Here is an 18778-nt window from a genome sequence, read left to right as displayed (position 1 = left end):
TATATAAATTTTAGCGAAAAAGTGAATATTGATTTTCCCAATAGATTTGAAAAAAATGTATTTATAGTCCAATATATTTTATAAAGAGTATTTAAAGCATCCATTTGATATATATATTCCATATATTTCAAAGTTTTGTAAATAATCGTTGTTGAAAAAGTAATAAATATTTTAGTGCAAAAGTACGTATATAGAAGATTAGGCGTATATAATTCAGTAGTCTAAGTATTTTCTAGTATAAAATTTAGTGTATTTAATCCGTATATACAACGTATATATTCCATTATTTAACATGTTAATTGATCAAATTTATTCTAAAATATACTCATTTTTATTTTGACTCTTGAAATTCGCTGGTCATTTTTAATCAAATCTCTTTTATTCATTAACTTTTACCTTAATGATCGTATAAATTGATCTAATGTTAATTCAAAAAGCTCTACATTTACATCATCCTTTGGACATTCCATATTTCCAAGTGGATTCTTTACAACATATTCTACATATAAACTTATATAGATTTGCTGTAAAACATGTAGTAAATTACTACAATTTGGGTCTGTCAATAAAATAAATCGAATATTACTTGCTGTTTCATAATAATGAAGCTTATATTCTGATGTTTTGTACGATATAAACGATTCATCTCTATTTATTTTTCAATATAATATAAAAACATTAGATATATTTGCACGAACGGTCCTGCAAGTTTTTTGCTGATTTTCTGCAGAGAATATAGCACTCCAAATATAAGTTTAGCATCGTCTTCTTCACTTAATGTATCTTTACGTGTACCAAGTAATGATATCTCTGTATTTTCTGTATTATCCGTATGGTTATTGTTCCATGTTTTATGGTATATACATTTACCTAAAAAACTATGAAAAGAAGCATAGAAAATAGATTTCTTACAAGATCTATTGAATATAAGGAGCTTATATATTGTCATGTGTTCCTTTTACTTATACAATTGACTAAATTATGAGGACTGTAGGTCTTAAAGCTTATCGAGGCCTGTAATATCTCAGCACGTTTCTGATAGTAAACGTCAAAAATAAATAAAAAGAACTATATATTGATAAAAAATAGTGGAAATATAGTATTTCAGTTTATTTATGTGATTTTTATATTTTAAAGGTTAATAATGTGTTTTTTTTGTGAAAAAAAAGGCTAAAAAATGGGGGAAATTAGAAATATTTTTGATGTCAAATAATTCTATAGAAAAAGTCAGAAAAAAGGCTGGAAAACGGTCATCTTCTACGTCGGAAGATCGTTTATTATTGTTTAGAGAGAGTGAGAAAGTCCTTGGTTCTTTTAAATCGTCTTTTAAGGTTTTTTTAAGAGGAAATTAAGTGAAAAAAGTGAATTGTTTTAGGAGACATTAGATGTTTTTTTATCTGATGATGATGGCTTCAATAGACTTAATAGATATGATATTAAGGATCAGATTGGTCATGGTTCTTTTGGCGCAGTAAATCGATGTATTGATATGTTAACCGGGGAAGAATATGTGGAATTATGATTTGTTTTGCAACATTTTAAAACTTATTGAAATGTAGGCAATTAAAGAGTTTTCAAAAGTGCAATTGAAAAAGGTTTATGGATATTCACGTTTTTCGCATTTCAAGTCTGAATCGGACTCATTTATATATAATAATGATATTTCGTCTTATTGGCATGTAAAAAATAATTATGAGCAAAATAATAATCCTTTTTTCTATATCAAAGAAGAAATAGATATTATGAAAAAGATAAATCATAGAAATATAGTCAATATGATTGATGTTTTAGATGATCCTAATGGAGACTCTATATATATAGGTAAGATGGATAATTTTTCTCATGATTATCAATAACAAACAAAGTTTTGGAAATGTGTGAAAAAGGTGCTCTTATGGATTTGGATTTAAACAAAATAGCTACTCCGTATAGCGAAACAGATTGTCGAAGATGGTTTCGCGATTTGATGTTAGGCGTTGAATATCGTATGTATTATTTTCATTTGATTGCTTTTTTTATTTGTATTTTTTTTAGTTCACTTCAATGGAATATGCCATTGTGATATTAAACCTGAAAATTTGTTATTGTCCAAAGATGGGATATTAAAAATAACCGATTTTAGTATTTCAAAAATGTTTAGAAGAGATGATTCATTTAGAAAAATCAAGGGAACTCCCGCATTCATGGCTCCTGTAAATTTCCTATTTTTTCATGCAATTATAATTTAATATATAGGAATTATGTTTTCCTGAGGGCAACGCTGTTTCTTGTAGAGCTGCTGACATTTGGTCTATGGGAATTACTCTTTGGTGTTTAAGATTTGGTTGTCTTCCCTTTTATGACTCAGATATTGTAAAATTATATGATATGATTAAAACTAAAGAGTAATCTATTTTTTGGCCATACATCTATTAATGACTTCAGAATAGTGATTCCACAATATATTTCTCCATCCTTGAAGGATTTGTTTGAGAAGATTCTTGAAAAGATTCCTGAAAAAAGGATTAAATTACATGATTTACGTGTACTTTTTTAAATTAATTTTGCTTTTTTTAATTTATTTGAAGAAACATAGCTGGATAACTCAAGATGGCATTGATCCCTTGATTACCTATGAAGAAAATGTAATGGGTTCTACTGCAAATTCTACTCGCAATTTTGATTCCTCATCATTTCTTTAAAAAAACAATTAGGTATTTATATAAACTATAATCAAAAACATTTTAATAGTTATATACAGATCAATTATATATTCGATTTTCTATTGTATTTGTTTTTGTTTACATTCTCGCTTTGTTATGTATTTTATACAATAATTCAACATATCATTCAAAGAAATGCAAATATTGTTTACATTAAATCTAAGGATTGTGTCTCTCAATATTGCAGGTATTTATATATATTTATAGATATTCATATTATTTTTCTTGGGATACTTTTTCGTACTTGATTTACTTTTTTTGGCTCGTACGGTCGTGAACGTCTATTTTTTGTACAAAATCTTTAGCAGGTTTGGGGCAGAAATATGGCCTGAATAAGGGCCTAAAAGGGGCCTTTTAAAGGAAGGACTTTGTTTTGGAGGGTTTTATATTAGATTGGGTCGATTAATAATTATAAAGCTTTGATTATATGAAAATGGAAGTTGGCATAAGAAATCGAGATAAAGAAATGCTTCTTAGTCAAAGAAAGATACATGATTCATCAGGTTTATTTTTAGGGAAGGTAATTATGGGTAAAGAAGTGAGTACATCACTGATTATGGATTTTTCTTTGCAGTCAATGACACATGTTTCTTGTACTGAAAATAAAAAGAAAATAGAGGAGAGTTATAAGAAATCAAATGAAAAGAAAGGCCTTGAGGATAGGGGAAATTTGAAGGAAGAAGTATGTATAGCGTCATCTGTACCAACACAATTAAAAAAAGCCACGTTGAAGTTTCATCGTATATTTTCTCTTCTTGAACGTGAAACTCAGGGTCATAAGGCTAAAGAAAATGATAAAGATAAGATTGAGAATGGAGACAGGGAGCTTAGTATGTTATTAAAGGGTCGAGATATAAGTAAAGATGAACTCGATGAAAAATCGCAAATATCTAATTATAATAATGAAAACGTTTCCGATTTTTTTACACTTTGTTCTGATGGTACTCATATTCATACATTTCGCAAGGTTTTTCGGGGACATAAGTTTCGTTTTCTGCTTCGTGATTTACTTGGAATCATAAAAAAAGGTCGTGCATATGCTTTGGAGAACTTTACTCCAAGTCATTTGAGCTTTATTAATAGATGGATTGATAAAATGAAGCCAGAAAGATCTAATTTATCCAGGAAGGGAAAGAATTTTGTGAATTCTAACTCTAGTTTGGCTGAAAAGTATGGAGATTGTCATGAAATTATAGGAAAAGGTTTGTTTTTTTTTTTGCAAAAATAAATACTAATTTATTAGGTGCTTTTGGTATTGTGCGTATTTCATATAAAGTAGATCCAAAAAATGCACATGCTGAGCAGCTTTATGCTGTCAAGGAGTTTCGTAAACGACCTACCGAATCTACAAAAAGATATACAAAACGTCTTACATCTGAATTTTGTATTTCTTCTGCATTGAGACATCCTAATGTTATTCATACTCTCGATCTTTTGCAGGATTCTAAGGGCGATTATTGTGAAGTTATGGAATTTTGTGCTGGAGGCGATTTGTATTCTTTAATTCTTTCATCTGGAAAACTCAACATAATAGAAGCTGATTGTTATTTTAAACAGCTGATGAGGGGTGTAGAATATATGCATGAATTAGGGGTTGCACATAGGTTCTTATCATTATCATTATTATTGTTGTTATTTATGTTAATTTAAGGGATTTGAAACCGGAAAATCTTCTTTTAACACACAACGGTGTCTTGAAGATCACTGATTTTGGAAATGGTGAATGTTTTAAAATGGCTTGGGAGAAAAAAGCTCATTTGACTTGTGGACTTTGTGGTTCTGTCCCATATATTGCGCCTGAGGAATATATAGATACAGAGTTCGATCCTCGTGCTGTTGATATTTGGGCAACTGGTGTTATTTACATGGCAATGCGTACTGGGCGTCATTTATGGCGTATAGCAAAACAAGATGAAGATGAATTTTATCGAGAATACCTTCAAAAAAGGAAAAATAAAACCGGTTATCGCCCTATCGAATCTTTACTCAAAGTATTTCTTCTTTTTTTTTCTTTTTTATTTCTTATCTTTCTAGTCATGCTGTAAGAATGTAATATATTCCATTTTAGATCCCTCTCCAGAGTGTCGTATTACTGCTAAATATGTACTTCGTTCCGAATGGGTACAACGGATTTTACTTTGTAAAGCTGGTGAAATTGGTAACTTTTATTTTAGTTTCTATATATATTTAATCTTAATAGGTTTATGAAACTAATTAATATTTGATTTCTTAATAATCTCGTTTTTCTTGCATCTTAGATTACTTTTATATTTCACTTTTTTTTATTAACTTCAATTATATTCATAAATTTAGAATATTCTGTTGATGATATGTTATGTTATGAATTTCTTGTTTAATATTTGTATCTTTGTTTAAATATAAGTTTTTGACTTGTATCGAGATTTTCTAATCTTAAACTAAAAATAAGTATAATAGAGATGAGTTGGTATTTTTATATTATTTTTCAAGGAATGTCTTAATATCTTAAGGTCTGGGTTTAAAAAAGCCGTTAACCGTGCTGGTACCCAAGTAAGAATTGTTAATATTTGAAGCAGTAAAGGTCGAATATCTTTTATGAAAGATATAGAAGATCTTTGATTTCATTAGAAAAAATACTGCGAAAAGATGTGTTTTTGTTCAGTTCTTACGTATTTAGATGATGATTAAGGCTGGACATGTTGAGAAAGTTGATTTTTTTGAATATTTTATGGGTTTTTTTGTAATATTGATAAACAGACGGTAGATCGTGAATTTGATATAGAAGAACGACGTTTTCATACGTAAAGAAAATGGATAAGGTGGTTAATATGGGGGTTGATCTTTTTTTAGAATGGAGCAGGCGGTTTTACGGCTTCAACGTGAAGCAAAGAATTATTTAGATTCGTTAAGATGTATATTATTGAATGATAGATTTAATATTTGTTATTTATGTTTTTCAGCTATGTCAGCATCTCAGTTGAGAATTGTGGAGGCTATGGATGAATTTTATACGGATACATATCATAAGGATCGTGCTAGTAAACATTATAGACAAGCAGCTGAGGATTTTGATTCAAGAACTATGAAAGAATTAGTAAGTATCAGTAAAAATGAGTGTTATGGGTCTTAGTGATTTTAAAAGGATGAAATATATCGGTTGACTGTATTAGATCCTATATCTAAGTTTTGTACGTATTTTCCAGAAATCAATGCAGCGATTACCAAGAGAAATCATAAATTAGTTGATTATGATGCAGTTCGTGCAAAGGTTAAACGACTGACTGATAAGCCATCGGATGATATTAGGAAGTTGCCTATAGTAGGATATTTTATGTATAAAAAATAGATGTTAATAGGAAAAAAAGGCTGAGAAAGAAGCGGCGCAAGCAAAAGAATTATATGTGTCATTAAATTCACAACTTTTAAAAGAATTACCTGAGTTTATTGATCTGCGTGTGCCATATTTGGATGCATCATTTGAAGCATTGGTAAAAATACAATTTCAATTTTGTTATGATGGGTATGAATGAAATTTGAAAAATATTTAGAAATTTTTAATAGCAATAGATACGATCGTATGTCAAAAGTACAACAGTATTTTGCCTCGAATGTTCGAAATCAATATAGTACTGGTAATTTAGATCAAAAAATTGATGATGTACTTCAAAAAGTTAAAAATTTGTCTATTGCAGGATTAGGTTCTGTATAGACATGGTTTTATCTGAAATGTTATTTTATTTAAATAATTAGTTTTGCTTTAGGTTTTCATATATTTGTTTTTAAAAAAAAAAATATATCTTTGATTTGTAATTTTTAGGGATTATATTAACATCCTTAAAAATATGTTGAAAAGTTTCCTGATACTTTTATTTCTTGTTTCCGTAGATTGTTTTCAATATACTGATAGAATATTGCTTTCTAAAATTCGAGCACTTACATTTTATAAGGTATTTTGTCTTATCATGGTTATATATGAATTAATGAAATTTAGGAAAAATATACAAAATCTTTGAGATTTAGACCCTCTCCTCAGATGGTATGTGTGGGAGGTGATGCAAAGGTTTTTTTATAAAAAAAAAAAGACAATTTCTCATCTTAAAAAAGGATTTATATGAGTTGAATGAAATTCAATGTAAAAATATAGGAAGTGAATATGATCCAGAAGATGTTCAATGGAGTTGTTCCGTAAGTTAAGATCTTTTGATAACTATGTTTTTTTTAAAAAAACATAGTCTATTTTGCCATCATTTTATAAACTTGGAAGAACAAATGTTGTTTGCGAAGTAAAAAGGCAACTTTTTTACACAAAATCCTTTTTAATGTCTTTTTATAGGGTTACAGTGGTCCAAATGATAAATACGTTCTTAAAGGAAGCTGTTTGGTAGAATATACACTTCATTTAACAGAAGAAGGAAAAATATATTATAAAAAACATAGATATTTATTCTTTGATACAAAAAATGTCTTGTATACGCATGCTAATCTCTTCCTTCGCTACTTATTAACATTTTCGATTGTTTATATTCTTTATTTATTATTAAAAAAGGGTAGAACAGCATTTCAAAATTGGTAAATCTATATAGTTCATGTAAAATTTAAAAATAAATTTAAAAAAACAGGCGTCCAGGAAACTGGTTTGGTGGAGGTGGTGGTAATTATCCAAGAGGTCCTCCTCCGCCTTATTCAGGACCATATCATGGCAAAACTTATCAATCATCTAGATTTCCATGGACACCAGGATTCTGGAGCGGTCTTTTAGGAGGAGCTGCTTTAAGTTATATGATGCGTAGTTCGAGGGAACGCTATTCACGTCCTAATGAGTTTATCTATCACAATAGATTTTGGGAAGATGAATATACGCGTCATGATAATGATGATATAAGACAAGATACAATTAATTATACAATGAGAAGATCTACAGGTTTTGGTGGAACAAGACGTCGTTAAATTCTAGGTATATTTTATGGATATTATGAATACAAAAAACCGAATCCAAATGTTGCAGCAAAGGATGACTTTAAGTTAGTTTTAAAATATAGTGTTACAGATTGCCTACTTTGAAAACAATGTTTTTAAAGAGAAGTTCATTGGCGATTTCTTTGATACTTTTGTTTTTTTTATGCCATATTTTTTGAGAAAAATATAGAAACATGTTCCAAGGTTTTGTAAAACGGCGAAAAGATCCTGTCTTTAAATATTGATAAGTAATTAACAAAACAATAGATTAGGGAAGAACCCATGAAACTAAATAAATACCAATGAATAAAATAATGGCGAATTTTCCTATGTGTTTAGCTAAAACTCCTGATAAAAATCCAACAAGACAGCCTGCACTTAATTGTTGAGCATGGGATATGTTTTTTTTGCAAGAGGAAGATGTATGGGTTATTTTGGAATGGTTTATGTTTTTTTCAATTCCTAAATTTATATAAATAAGACTTATAAAATAGAGAAAAGTGACGGTTCTGGCAAGAAATAGGATTTATTTTTAAGATACCAATATTACTCTTCCAATTTAGAAGTGTATACGTTAAATAAGTACATATGCAATTTGTTATTTTATATGACATGATAATTTTGTTTTTTTTTTCAATGAATAACTTTTAAAAGGCGATTAGATAACATGTATATCTATATGGGTGGCTGGTTTAAAATATCTATATAAGCCTATGCATGATATCTTAAATATATTAGATACTATATTAATATTTTAAATAAATATTAATGTTTTTTTATAAAAATATTTAATTAAATCATTTAAAAATAATAAAAATTATATATTTGTTATATTTAATTTAAATAGATCTTAAGAATAATTTTAAAAGTTTATTTTTAAAACTCATTTAAATAAGTTGCAAGATCATAAGTAGTATATTTAACTATAATATTGATAAAATGTTTTTTTTAAATTTTATATTGATTTTAATAAATATATATCAAACAATAAAATCTTAATATTTTACAGCTTTTAAGATTAAATAATATATTTCATGACAATAATATATATGATTCTAATATAAATACCCTATTGAGAGATCTTTATTCAAAAATTTTATATATCTTAAAATACATTTAATGATTTAATATAAATATAAAAAATTTACAAATATTTTACATAATTAAACTATATTTTTCATTTTAATTACTGTGAATAAGAGTTATTTGGTGTTTTATAAAAAAGGTATGGTTATCTAAAGTTTTTACAGGGAATTAAGTGACCGATCTTTAAAGCCTTAGAACGACATAAAATTTTACTGGTTTTAGATGGGTAAAAAAAGCGTTGTTTAGGGGGATTTTTTCAAGAAATTTGCATGAAATCATGGGAAATAGTTATTCGCAGGAGAATTTAAATGATGGTCTGAATTTTCCCCTTTTTTTTTTGTTAAAAATACGTTTATATTGATATGTTTTTATGATTAGCTAAGGATCCATTATTATATAGTTTAAGTGATAAAAATGAAGGGTTAGGAGATGGATTATTTAAAAAAGACATTATTCCTCAAAAAAATCCAAGTTCAGATGTAGAAGATGACTTTTCTAGTGTTAATTCAGAAACTGATAAAGAGCCTCTTAATCTTGATTCCTTAAACGATTTAAACAAAACAACGTTTTTAAATACTTAGATCTATTTATTTCTTAATAATTTTTATTTAGAATTGAGGACGAAAGGCATAATGTTCAAGATAGTTCGATTATATCACCTACATGTGAAAATATCGAACATGATGTTAAACAACAGAATAGAGGTTGTTTCTATTATGTGAATTAGCTATTATATTTAAAAAAATTTTAGAAAAATCAGTTCCTGTTTTTTTGCATTGGAAGGGTAATCATCAGAATGTATATGTGACAGGAACATTTACGGGTTGGGGAAAGAAAATACCTTTAAATAAGAGGTAAAATTCTAATAATTGCAACTAGGTATCTATATTTAAATGCTTTAGTGTAAATGATTTTACTGCATTGATACATCTTCCAAAAGGAACACATAGATTCAAGTTTTTGGTTGATAATGAATGGAAATGTTCGGATGAATTAGCTACAGCTACAGATTCTTCTGGGAATCTTGTTAATTATATAGAAGTCAATGACGCATCTTTGTCGTCTATGTTTCAAGCTGATAAGCAAGCATCTTTAACAGGTATATTTTTTTTTTAAATATTTCATTTTTTTTATTAATTGTAGAACACCGTGTTAGTAAACCGGTAGAAACTTATACAAATAGGATTCCGACATTATATGATGAAGCATTAGAAAATAATACATATCGAAATTTTCAAGAATCGAGTGTACCGCCTTCACTTCCGCCTCATTTAGAAAAAGTTATTTTAAATTCTAATTCGACTATGAAAGATGACCAAAGTGTCCTTCCAAATCCAAATCATGTAGTTTTAAATCATTTGGCGGCAAGTTCAATTCGTAATGGTGTTTTCGCTGTGAGTGTAACAACAAGATTTCGACATAAAGTAAGAATATTGTATAATTTTGATTTTATAACTAACTGTTTAAGTATGTTACAACAATTTTATATAAATCTATCAATATATAATGCCTCCAAACTATGTTATCTTTCATGCTTTGTCAATAATTTTATAACCATGTATTTTATTTAATAGAAATCAATTATTTATGATTATTTAGAAATGTGATGTTTGTTAATATGAATGATCCGAGATGATTTTTAAATAGAAAGAAATATGATATTTTTTAATAAATAAAATACCTTCATTTATAAATTAATAAAATACAACCCTTTTATCTATTTTTTTCATGAATATGTTTTATTAAACCATGCTTTTCGTCCTTTGCGTGTTCCCCATTTTTCCTCGCATGTGACTATTTCAATTTTATTTCTATATGCATCTACAGCCCGCTGCAAAAAACTCGGTCGATTTTCAAATAATCTTACATTTAACCATGCAAGTTTCCAGCCAATTTCATTTAACATTTGCTCTTTTTTTGCCTCTTCTGTTTGAAATTCCTGTTCATATGTATTTATCGGTTCTGTCGAAGTATGCATTGGAATAAATCGACGAGGAAATACACAATGATCTCGTCGAAATGCATCTGGAATTTCTTCTAAATTTATCTCATCTAACCCTACACGAATTCTAACTCGGGTCTTTTTCCTCATATCATCCAATAAAATGTATTTTGGTTTTTTAACCTCTGTATTTAATGATTTTCCTTTCTCTTCTAATGTTCCTGGAGCTGCTCTGTTCGTAATTGTTGATGTAACTTGCCGAAACTGCGGCGGCAATGGAGATTCTTGATTTGACGCATGCAGAACATGACGTGCTTCCCGTATACAATGAAGATTATTTAATGCGACCATTCTTCTAACTCTTCTGCTACGAAGACTTGGTTCTTTATTACGCCATGAATCTACTGCACGTTGAATTAATCCCCGTTTATTACGAAGACAAGGATTTAATTTAGCAAGTGCCCAACCAATAGAATTACATTCTGTTTCATATCTATGACGAGTTCCGGTATATTGTTCAGGTGGAACACGTGCACGTGGATAAATCTGTTACAAATAAGAAATTAAGTCTATAAAATAATATAAAGAATAAGAATTGTATTTCTTACACAATTTTGCTGTTTAAATTCTTCTGATAGGGTATCTAAATCAACAGTTTCTACGTCGCCACGGATTGTATATTCAGTTCGAACTCGTTCTCGACTATAAGCAAAACTAATCCAATCCACTCCTTTTGAGTCTTTATAAATACGCAATGGATTCGCTGGAATTGGTCCACTACTAACATTTTTTTCTTTTTTTATTGTATTCCATTCATTACCATAAAATCCTCCATATGGATAAACAGGAGGATGAGAATGAATGCCCATATTGCTTCCTGCATTTATCATACTTTGTCCTAATGTAGAATGTGTAATTGATGTCCATGGATGATATAAATATGTATCATGAATAGGAATTAAATGAGGGTTCTCTTGAAATGTTGTTGATATTGGATGAGTATCATGCATTGTCCATTTTACATCAGGCATGTCCTGCACGGCATATGTGGTTATTGGCCAGTGATACATTGAAACCCATTTGGTAGTATTCATGTTCGAAGGGTCAAGAAAAGAGACACCTGAATGAAATGGCTCCATAAAAGGGAATCCTGAAAAGCAATTCAATAATCCTGGACTTTTTTAAAAAGGAAACCTAATGATGAAAACTAGACGTTTGATAAGGATTCGATTTTTTTCCGTTGAAAGAGGGTTGACGTGAGATGTTATTAGGTGTATCCTTGCCTTCAATTGAAAAGTATAGTTAGGAAGTTTCCATTTCTTTTTTTTAATATTGTTTATATACCCATATATTTGTAATATGGTATATGGTTTACCCATTTTTCATTTATGCTTTTTCTATACTAATTTTTCGCCAATTTATTGATTATTTAAGCGACATTCTGGCTTGTTCTTATCATAGAAGGGTTATGCTGGCTCTGACATTTTTTTTTTCCTCTAGTTTTAATGTATACTTATCAATTTTAACTAAACTCGATATAGATAAATTCAATAGGGTTAAACGCTCGGATATCTTAAAAACCTGGAACTAAAAAAGCGAGTTTGACTAAAAAATAGGGTTTGAACTATAAATGAATATGATTCAATCTTGAATTTCAAAACTATAAAAAAAGATTAATAAAAACAGAAAAGATTGATATGATTACTAACCATATTGTAAAATTGCCATTTGTTAAATATAATCCTTTAGTAATAATTAAGTAAAAAGATTAAGAACAGTTTTTTACTGTTCTTAATATTTGTTTATTTTTTTATTGATTTTTAGTTTTTATAAAAATAATTTATATCTTTTGAAAATGTTTAAGTTTACTCTTGAAAATTGGATTTTGTTATCTCGACAAGTATAGATTGTATTATTTTTTTATTTTCCTATTTATGAGCCTATATGAACGAGCAGCTCAAATTCTTGAAAACGTTGAGGCGAAAAAAGGGAGTATTTATTCACTTTCTTCAATTTATCCTGATGCACGACGTCTTTGTGCACTTATCTTTGAAACATTAAAACGTAAAGCTAAATTTTTTTGGTATCGATTAATAATAGTAGATAAATCATTGCTTGAGCAAATTATTGAACGATCAGGATTTTGTTCTTGTGAAAAAAAGGTGAATCCATTGATTTAGTGTATTATTTATCATTGTTCGAATGATCCGCTTTTAGGTACCACGAACTCTTGCTTTGTTATTGATTCATGATTTGTTGTTGTCAAAAAATGGTCTTGTTAGATGTCGTAAATCTATTCGTGATGCTGTATTACGTCACAAAACTCGTCTTCATGCAGAACTTGTTCGTATTCGTTTGAAAAATATTACTCCTTTTAATTCTATTGATCCAATCGGTTTTGTTTTTTTTCCCTTATGAAAATTTCAGCTTATTTGATAATAGTTATTCGTCCTCGTTGGGCACGTATTAATACACTGAAATCAAATTTATCCGAAGTACTTGATCGATTTTCTCATTTTTCACATTCATTAATCGATACACTTTTACCTAATACATATGCTATAGATATCCATATCCCTAATCTTCTTGCATTTCATCCATCTACTATACTTACTCAGCATCCTGCATATCTTGATGGATCTCTCATATTACAAGATAAAGCCTCTTGTATACCTGCTTTTATTTTATCTCCTCCTCCCAAAAGTCATGTTATAGATGCATGTGCTTCACCTGGTAATAAAACTACTCATCTTGCTGCAATTATGAAAGGAACTGGGCATATTTTGGCATTTGAACGAAATGCTCAAAGACTCGATACGCTTAAAACTATGCTTAATAAGGCTGGTGCTACTCATTGTATGTATTTCTCTTGTTATTGTTTTTAGCTAATTTCATCTAGTGGTAACGACTATTTGTCTTGATTTTACCATGACAAATGTATATGATCCTATGTTTCAACATGTTACACATATTTTACTGGATCCAAGTTGTTCTGGTTCTGGGCGCCAAAATAAAGAAGATTTTCTTCAAAAAAAAGATACAGCTGCTTTAAACGAGCGTCTTCAACGTCTTTCGTTGTTTCAACTACGTCTTGTTATACATGCTATGAAATTTCCTTCCGCTTTGAAAATTACATATAGTACTTGTTCAATTTATTGCATAGAAAACGAAAGAGTAGCAATTCATGCATTAAAAAGTGAAGTTGCTCAAAAGCGTGGTTGGCGTATTGCTCATATAATGCCTGGTTGGACTACCCGAGGAAAAATAGATAATTCTTCTAATAATAAAGCATTAGCCACAGAGGTTGCTAATTCATCTATTCGTTGTGATTCTAATGAAATGACTGGATTTTTTGTTTGTTGTTTTGTAAGAGACGTTGAAAATGAAAATATTGAAATAGTTTAAAAAATACATAAGTGCGCTTAAATCCCGTATAAAGCAGATATATACTGTATAAATAATGCATAATATACCCTGTAAAGTAAAATTTATCTATATTATTGTTTGTTTAATCTGCTCTTTTGATCTTTCTTTGTGACATGGTTCAATATTTCTAGCTTAAACATGCCTTATCTCTTTATTTTTGCTTGGGTATTCACTGGTTTCTGGTGCAAGCATTACTTCAAGAGCAAGAATTCGTTGTCGTGATACTTTTTGTCTACAAATAGGGCAAGTTGTACCTGCACTTGATAATGCTTGATGAATGCATGCATAACAAAATAAATGGCCTAAATATCTTAGTCATCTCACTGTTAATCTCTCATATCATTCACCACATGGAGTTGCACTCAAATCTTTTGGTGAATCAAGACAAATAGCACATTGAATTGAGGATAATGAAGATGTATTTTTTCTTAATTCTTTTTCGTCATTTGTTAAGTCAATAATCATTTGCTTATTTGCTTTTTTTTTAATATTTTCTATGATCTTAAATATTTTTATATTCGATTTCGATTTATTTTATCATTTTTTTATTACTGTATCTTCTTGAATGGCAATTTTAACTATTCGTTTAATCAGATCTTTTACATATCGAGTTATTAAGTATTTAGTTTTATGCGAAATTAATCTTGAAAAAACAACAGTAAAAGACCTTCAGACACTTATTTTTAATGGTTAATTCTATTTTTATATAAATTTATTTTTAATATAGAAAAGAAATTTATAAAAACCCGGAATATAAAGCTTATCAACTACCCAAATTTGGTTTTAATAGTGTTTTTTTAAAAAAAATATTTATTTTCTTAGATACACTTAAAATATATGTTCATTCACAAAGTGCCAAGGTAAAATTTAATATATTTGTATAAAGTGATTAAATAATATGAATAAATAGACATCAAATAGAATTATTAATTTGGACCATGATGAATGGATACTAGATCCATGTATGACACTTGAACGTTGCGGTGTAGGTATGTAATTTTTTCAAATATATAAATAACAGTTATTTCTTGCTAATTTAGAGAATGAAACAGAATTATCTTTCTTTAATCGATCAGAATATGAACAGTTTAAAGCAAATCCCCAAGAAAAGTGGTGATTAAATAATGCAAGTTAATAAATTCGACATAAATAGATGAATATTACTCTACACTTATTAATATTATATTTCCCGGCATCATTATGAATAATTATTTCTTTTTGGATTAAAGCAAATATGGATTGGAAAAGTTGGATATAAAATTGTCCAAATGCTTCTTATTGAATATTTTTGCTATAGTGAATTGTTATGTTAAAATATATCTTTTTTTTTGTTGAATAAAAAAATATAATTTTTCCTATTTAATGTCTAAGATGAGAGAATGTTTTTTCGCGGTGTAGAATGTTCAATGAATTTAGATAGGGGGATGGACTCAGGAAGAATTGGTGATGAAATACTTTGTTCTGAGCGTGTATCTTCATGAAAATAAGAAATTGCATCTTCGATAGTATCATCGAAATAGTCGGAAGAAAGAAATGGAGTTTGCTATTATTTTTTGTTAGTTTAATGCCCTTGAAAAAAAAGGTATTTTCTGTTTAACTTACTTTGATATTGCATTTTTTTTCATGGGCATGTAAAATCCAAAGTTGTCGAAATGTCATATGACATGCTTTGCAAGAAAGTTTTCGTTGCCGTTTTCCCACTCGAAATGATGGTGTATTTAATACATCACTTCCCAGAAATTCGTCTAAGCCTGTTTAACACCACCATTAAAAAATAGACAAACTCCTTTCAAAAAACCTACCTAAACCTACTGTACGTCTTTTATCAATTAATTTCTTCATTGCCACACGTGCATCCATAATATCTTCTTCATCTGTTATATCATCTCCTGAACTTTCCCATTGACTTTCTGGGCTTAATAAACTCTGAATGTTCATCATTTCTTGTCCTTTAATATCCATATAAAAATCCGAATCCATAGGCGTTGGAAGCTGAGGTGATAAAACTCCAGTTAATGGTTCTACACGAACATACCCTTCTCTATTCGTTATAAATGCTAAACTATCATTCGGTCGTTTATATTCCGCTTGATAAGGTATCCCATGGGCTTGAGTCGAAAGTACACGTTCCATTAATCCTGTCCCATTACGTACATTTGCTTGTGGTGCTGAAACTACCACATCTATTTCTTCTTGAACAACCCGTGCAATTCCGCTTTTTCCAACCACTAAACTAACACTTAATCCTCGCTCTTTATGTGATAATGGAGTTTTTATTTGTTTTTGTTTTTGAGTTAAATTTTCTTTTTCATTATTTTCCTTATTTTTACTTGTTTGAATCTCTTTTAATTCCTTCTTTGATGCTTCTATCATTCCTTCTTCTGTCTTTATTTCTTGTTTCTTGGACGGCCGTCCTCTTTTCCGTGGTAAAGAAGGAAGGATTGATGATGTATGGGTATTTTTAAGTTTAGATGATCTTTATATATAAGTTTCTGGATATTTACACTGATAGACCTACTTAGCTGTCCCCATTCTTCCTTGAACTGAGGCTGATGTAGCTTTTTGTCGTAGTTTCCGACGCATCGGCGTTTGTTTTTTAGATACAAGGTTTTGATGAACCTTCGACGCGCTACGTAAATTAAAAATAAAGCTCAAGAGGCTTGGCTGATACGATATCTATTTTAAATAGCAGAAATACCGTATAGATAATAATGAATAAAAAGTCAATATAATACTAATAAATAAGATATATATGGCTTAAAAAAAGTTAATATTTTCTTAAAATACACCTTATACGTATTTTAATAAAAATAAAATAGATTTGTTATATAAATATTACTTTATAAAGGATTTAATTGTTATGTATGCGCACTTTCTAGATTAATTAACTACACGTATTCTAGATTAATATTGAAATATCGATAAATTATATTATTATATATACAAATGTCTAGACAGTTTATATATGATATTTATGTATTGTATGCATAGTGTATTCTTATATGCGTCTTGTATTTACTTTTAATTGTGTCTAAAATAATATCAAAAATCAATGGGGTCTGAGACCTATTTCGCTTTTCTCCCTTTATAAAAAAAGTATAAAAAGACATCCTATAAAAGAATTGTTTGGATACTCTGAAAATATTGAATGGATCGATCTATTTCTTCAGGATCTGTTCGATTCGAATCTCAAGGTTAAAAATTTGAGGAATTTATTTTAAATGACATTTATAGATGTATCAGGCGATGTCGAAAAAGATAAAATTCAAACGATGATTCTTAAAACTGTAGTAGAAATATCTGGAAGCCGTTGGAATGATGCTAGTCGTATTTTGTGGGAAATGACGAATTGGTTAGTGAATAAAGTTATTCATGAAGGTTTATATAAGTGTTATGTATAGGGTTAGGGTTAATATATAATTTAGGTGAAGCTATAAATATTACTCTTGGTGCTTGGCATTCTTTGAATGAAGCTTGGTTGTATTTTTTATGTCGAACGGGAGAAGAAATTAAGACAAATACATGTCATCCGTCAATTACAGAAGTTCATTTAGAAATGCTTGGACAAGATATTATTGGATGGTGTGATCAATTAGAAAAGTATGGATTAGTAGATTATGAAATGGGGTTTTGGGAAGAACGAATTCTTGAAGGTTTAATAGGATAAAATTTTATGTATTAATATTAATAATAAAAATTAGTAATGCGTTATGTCTTAACACTGTTAAAAGCAAGAAAAGTAGGAGCTGGAACATAAAAATTAGATAAATGAATTAATATAAAGTGGAATCGAGTGCCATATTTTTTGTAACATCCTAATTTCAATCAATCGAAAATCAATAAAAAAAGTACAGTAATATACTGTATTTATAATTATTTGTGTAAATTCTTCAAAACTAATTTTTCCATCTTTATCTTGATCTGCATCTATAATGGTCTGTTTATTAACAAAAGGAAAAATAAAATAATTTATTTTTTTACTTTATCAACGATCTATATTATATTAGTAAATTAATTTAGTGATTTTTTATTAAAATATAAAATTTTTATGAATAAATAAATAAACATATAAAATTATCTTTCTATTCCTCTTACCTGCTGCAAATGTAAATCTTTTATATTATTTCCCGTCATCATTTTAAGAACAAGAAAAAGCTCCCCGTTCGAAATATATCCATCTCGATCTATATCATAAATTTTGAAAGTAACTAAAAAAAAATTTGAATAATATAAAGGAAAATATATTTATATACATAATAGTTTTTCCCTTTTATGCCCTTTACTTGAAAAAATGTTTAAACTTTTTATAAGTTCTTCAAAATTCATATTTCCATCTCCGTCCTCATCAACTACAGCAAAAAGACGTGTTGCTAGTGGATTCTTTGCAATTTGAGGAATTGAAAGAAACTCGCAAGCATTAATAGAACCAGAATGATTTGCATCTAATTTCATAAAACATTCATGTATACGATTAATTTCTTCTTGATTGACTGGATAAAAGATTATTTATTAGTTTAAGGAATTTAAATATTAAGACTTACAATGAGGTAGATTAGATAATGCGTCTATTAGTTTAGAATTCTTATAACCCATTTTTTTTGAAAAAAAAACGGAAAGGGTTAAGATTAAACGTGGGTTGATATTAAGTTTTAAAAGTTAATAGTTTTAACAGTTAAACGTACTTAAG

At 28.7% G+C, this 18778-nt stretch overlaps 14 protein-coding genes across 14 annotated transcripts; 8 read left to right on the top strand and 6 right to left on the bottom strand.

Moving 5' to 3' along the window:
- Positions 1–331: 331 nt before the first annotated feature.
- Positions 332–949, bottom strand: PNEG_02886 (hypothetical protein; the record flags this gene model as incomplete). Its single annotated transcript, XM_007876732.1, has 4 exons — positions 332–353; positions 397–648; positions 699–870; positions 913–949. The coding sequence occupies 4 exons, from the start codon at positions 947–949 to the stop codon at positions 332–334; spliced, it is 483 nt and encodes a 160-aa protein (XP_007874923.1).
- Positions 950–1050: 101 nt separating this feature from the next.
- On the top strand, positions 1051–2681 carry PNEG_02885 (hypothetical protein; the record flags this gene model as incomplete). The annotated part of the gene is made up of 9 exons (XM_007876731.1): positions 1051–1137; positions 1192–1331; positions 1376–1510; positions 1560–1821; positions 1866–1985; positions 2035–2192; positions 2236–2384; positions 2425–2524; positions 2568–2681. Exons 2-9 carry the CDS (start codon positions 1203–1205, stop codon positions 2679–2681), a joined length of 1167 nt encoding a protein of 388 aa, XP_007874922.1. The 5' UTR covers positions 1051–1137; positions 1192–1202.
- Positions 2682–3129: 448 nt separating this feature from the next.
- PNEG_02884 (hypothetical protein) lies at positions 3130–4952 on the top strand (the record flags this gene model as incomplete). Its single annotated transcript, XM_007876730.1, has 6 exons — positions 3130–3222; positions 3277–3904; positions 3946–4306; positions 4354–4693; positions 4737–4860; positions 4903–4952. 6 exons carry the CDS (start codon positions 3130–3132, stop codon positions 4908–4910), a joined length of 1554 nt encoding a protein of 517 aa, XP_007874921.1. The 3' UTR covers positions 4911–4952.
- Positions 4953–5361: 409 nt separating this feature from the next.
- Positions 5362–6444, top strand: PNEG_04334 (hypothetical protein; the record flags this gene model as incomplete). Its single annotated transcript, XM_019757846.1, has 7 exons — positions 5362–5388; positions 5439–5482; positions 5532–5593; positions 5642–5775; positions 5824–6000; positions 6047–6201; positions 6249–6444. The coding sequence occupies 7 exons, from the start codon at positions 5362–5364 to the stop codon at positions 6388–6390; spliced, it is 741 nt and encodes a 246-aa protein (XP_019613338.1). The 3' UTR covers positions 6391–6444.
- Positions 6445–6498: 54 nt separating this feature from the next.
- PNEG_04333 (hypothetical protein) lies at positions 6499–7628 on the top strand (the record flags this gene model as incomplete). The annotated part of the gene is made up of 6 exons (XM_019757845.1): positions 6499–6628; positions 6673–6741; positions 6786–6866; positions 6914–6964; positions 7015–7250; positions 7301–7628. The coding sequence occupies exons 1-6, from the start codon at positions 6524–6526 to the stop codon at positions 7626–7628; spliced, it is 870 nt and encodes a 289-aa protein (XP_019613337.1). The 5' UTR covers positions 6499–6523.
- Positions 7629–7651: 23 nt separating this feature from the next.
- Positions 7652–8307, bottom strand: PNEG_02882 (hypothetical protein; the record flags this gene model as incomplete). Its single annotated transcript, XM_019757748.1, has 4 exons — positions 8143–8307; positions 7918–8099; positions 7738–7869; positions 7652–7696 (listed from the first exon to the last, which is right to left on the bottom strand). Exons 1-4 carry the CDS (start codon positions 8249–8251, stop codon positions 7652–7654), a joined length of 468 nt encoding a protein of 155 aa, XP_019613292.1. The 5' UTR covers positions 8252–8307.
- Positions 8308–8928: 621 nt separating this feature from the next.
- PNEG_02881 (hypothetical protein) lies at positions 8929–10274 on the top strand. Its single transcript, XM_007876727.1, has 7 exons — positions 8929–9037; positions 9102–9288; positions 9336–9427; positions 9475–9577; positions 9626–9822; positions 9867–10147; positions 10192–10274. Exons 1-7 carry the CDS (start codon positions 9001–9003, stop codon positions 10228–10230), a joined length of 936 nt encoding a protein of 311 aa, XP_007874918.1. The 5' UTR covers positions 8929–9000; the 3' UTR covers positions 10231–10274.
- A 175-nt stretch (positions 10275–10449) lies between these two features.
- PNEG_02880 (hypothetical protein) lies at positions 10450–12095 on the bottom strand (the record flags this gene model as incomplete). The annotated part of the gene is made up of 2 exons (XM_007876726.1): positions 11274–12095; positions 10450–11211 (listed from the first exon to the last, which is right to left on the bottom strand). The coding sequence occupies exons 1-2, from the start codon at positions 11802–11804 to the stop codon at positions 10450–10452; spliced, it is 1293 nt and encodes a 430-aa protein (XP_007874917.1). The 5' UTR covers positions 11805–12095.
- A 485-nt stretch (positions 12096–12580) lies between these two features.
- Positions 12581–14070, top strand: PNEG_02879 (hypothetical protein; the record flags this gene model as incomplete). Its single annotated transcript, XM_007876725.1, has 5 exons — positions 12581–12729; positions 12769–12827; positions 12883–13060; positions 13108–13521; positions 13565–14070. The coding sequence occupies exons 1-5, from the start codon at positions 12600–12602 to the stop codon at positions 14068–14070; spliced, it is 1287 nt and encodes a 428-aa protein (XP_007874916.1). The 5' UTR covers positions 12581–12599.
- Positions 14071–14223: 153 nt separating this feature from the next.
- Positions 14224–14556, bottom strand: PNEG_02878 (hypothetical protein; the record flags this gene model as incomplete). Its single annotated transcript, XM_007876724.1, has 2 exons — positions 14224–14393; positions 14439–14556. 2 exons carry the CDS (start codon positions 14554–14556, stop codon positions 14224–14226), a joined length of 288 nt encoding a protein of 95 aa, XP_007874915.1.
- A 100-nt stretch (positions 14557–14656) lies between these two features.
- Positions 14657–15212, top strand: PNEG_02877 (hypothetical protein; the record flags this gene model as incomplete). Its single annotated transcript, XM_007876723.1, has 5 exons — positions 14657–14780; positions 14824–14871; positions 14914–14951; positions 15002–15076; positions 15132–15212. The coding sequence occupies 5 exons, from the start codon at positions 14657–14659 to the stop codon at positions 15210–15212; spliced, it is 366 nt and encodes a 121-aa protein (XP_007874914.1).
- Positions 14930–16714, bottom strand: PNEG_02876 (hypothetical protein). The gene is made up of 4 exons (XM_007876722.1): positions 16610–16714; positions 15894–16567; positions 15694–15842; positions 14930–15634 (listed from the first exon to the last, which is right to left on the bottom strand). The coding sequence occupies exons 1-4, from the start codon at positions 16672–16674 to the stop codon at positions 15458–15460; spliced, it is 1065 nt and encodes a 354-aa protein (XP_007874913.1). The 5' UTR covers positions 16675–16714; the 3' UTR covers positions 14930–15457.
- A 525-nt stretch (positions 16715–17239) lies between these two features.
- On the top strand, positions 17240–17888 carry PNEG_02875 (hypothetical protein; the record flags this gene model as incomplete). The annotated part of the gene is made up of 4 exons (XM_007876721.1): positions 17240–17285; positions 17326–17469; positions 17517–17744; positions 17793–17888. 4 exons carry the CDS (start codon positions 17240–17242, stop codon positions 17846–17848), a joined length of 474 nt encoding a protein of 157 aa, XP_007874912.1. The 3' UTR covers positions 17849–17888.
- On the bottom strand, positions 17794–18684 carry PNEG_02874 (hypothetical protein; the record flags this gene model as incomplete). The annotated part of the gene is made up of 6 exons (XM_007876720.1): positions 17794–17906; positions 17954–18028; positions 18073–18084; positions 18187–18299; positions 18345–18581; positions 18633–18684. The coding sequence occupies 6 exons, from the start codon at positions 18682–18684 to the stop codon at positions 17865–17867; spliced, it is 531 nt and encodes a 176-aa protein (XP_007874911.1). The 3' UTR covers positions 17794–17864.
- Positions 18685–18778: the final 94 nt, after the last annotated feature.

Source organism: Pneumocystis murina, assembly GCF_000349005.2.
Source record: "Pneumocystis murina B123 chromosome Unknown supercont1.14, whole genome shotgun sequence".
Lineage (NCBI taxonomy): Eukaryota > Fungi > Ascomycota > Pneumocystomycetes > Pneumocystales > Pneumocystaceae > Pneumocystis > Pneumocystis murina.
Note: the sequence above shows the minus strand (reverse complement) of the source record. Positions and strands in the feature narration are given on the sequence as shown.

What these genes read in the sequence shown, in the direction of transcription:
- PNEG_02881 (XM_007876727.1), top strand. Translation starts at nt 9,001, where the DNA reads ATGGGAAATAGTTATTCGCAGGAGAATTTAAATGATG. An exon ending in GCAGGAGAATTTAAATGATG is followed by an intron (nt 9,038 to 9,101) that starts GTCTGAATTTTC and finishes TTTTATGATTAG; the next exon opens with CTAAGGATCCATTATTATAT. An exon ending in CAACAAGATTTCGACATAAA is followed by an intron (nt 10,148 to 10,191) that starts GTAAGAATATTG and finishes TAACTGTTTAAG; the next exon opens with TATGTTACAACAATTTTATA.
- PNEG_02876 (XM_007876722.1), bottom strand. Translation starts at nt 16,674, where the DNA reads ATGCGTCGGAAACTACGACAAAAAGCTACATCAGCCTCAGTTCAAGGA. An exon ending in GGAAGAATGGGGACAGCTAA is followed by an intron (nt 16,568 to 16,609) that starts GTAGGTCTATCA and finishes TTATATATAAAG; the next exon opens with ATCATCTAAACTTAAAAATA. An exon ending in AAGACGTACAGTAGGTTTAG is followed by an intron (nt 15,843 to 15,893) that starts GTAGGTTTTTTG and finishes GGTGTTAAACAG; the next exon opens with GCTTAGACGAATTTCTGGGA.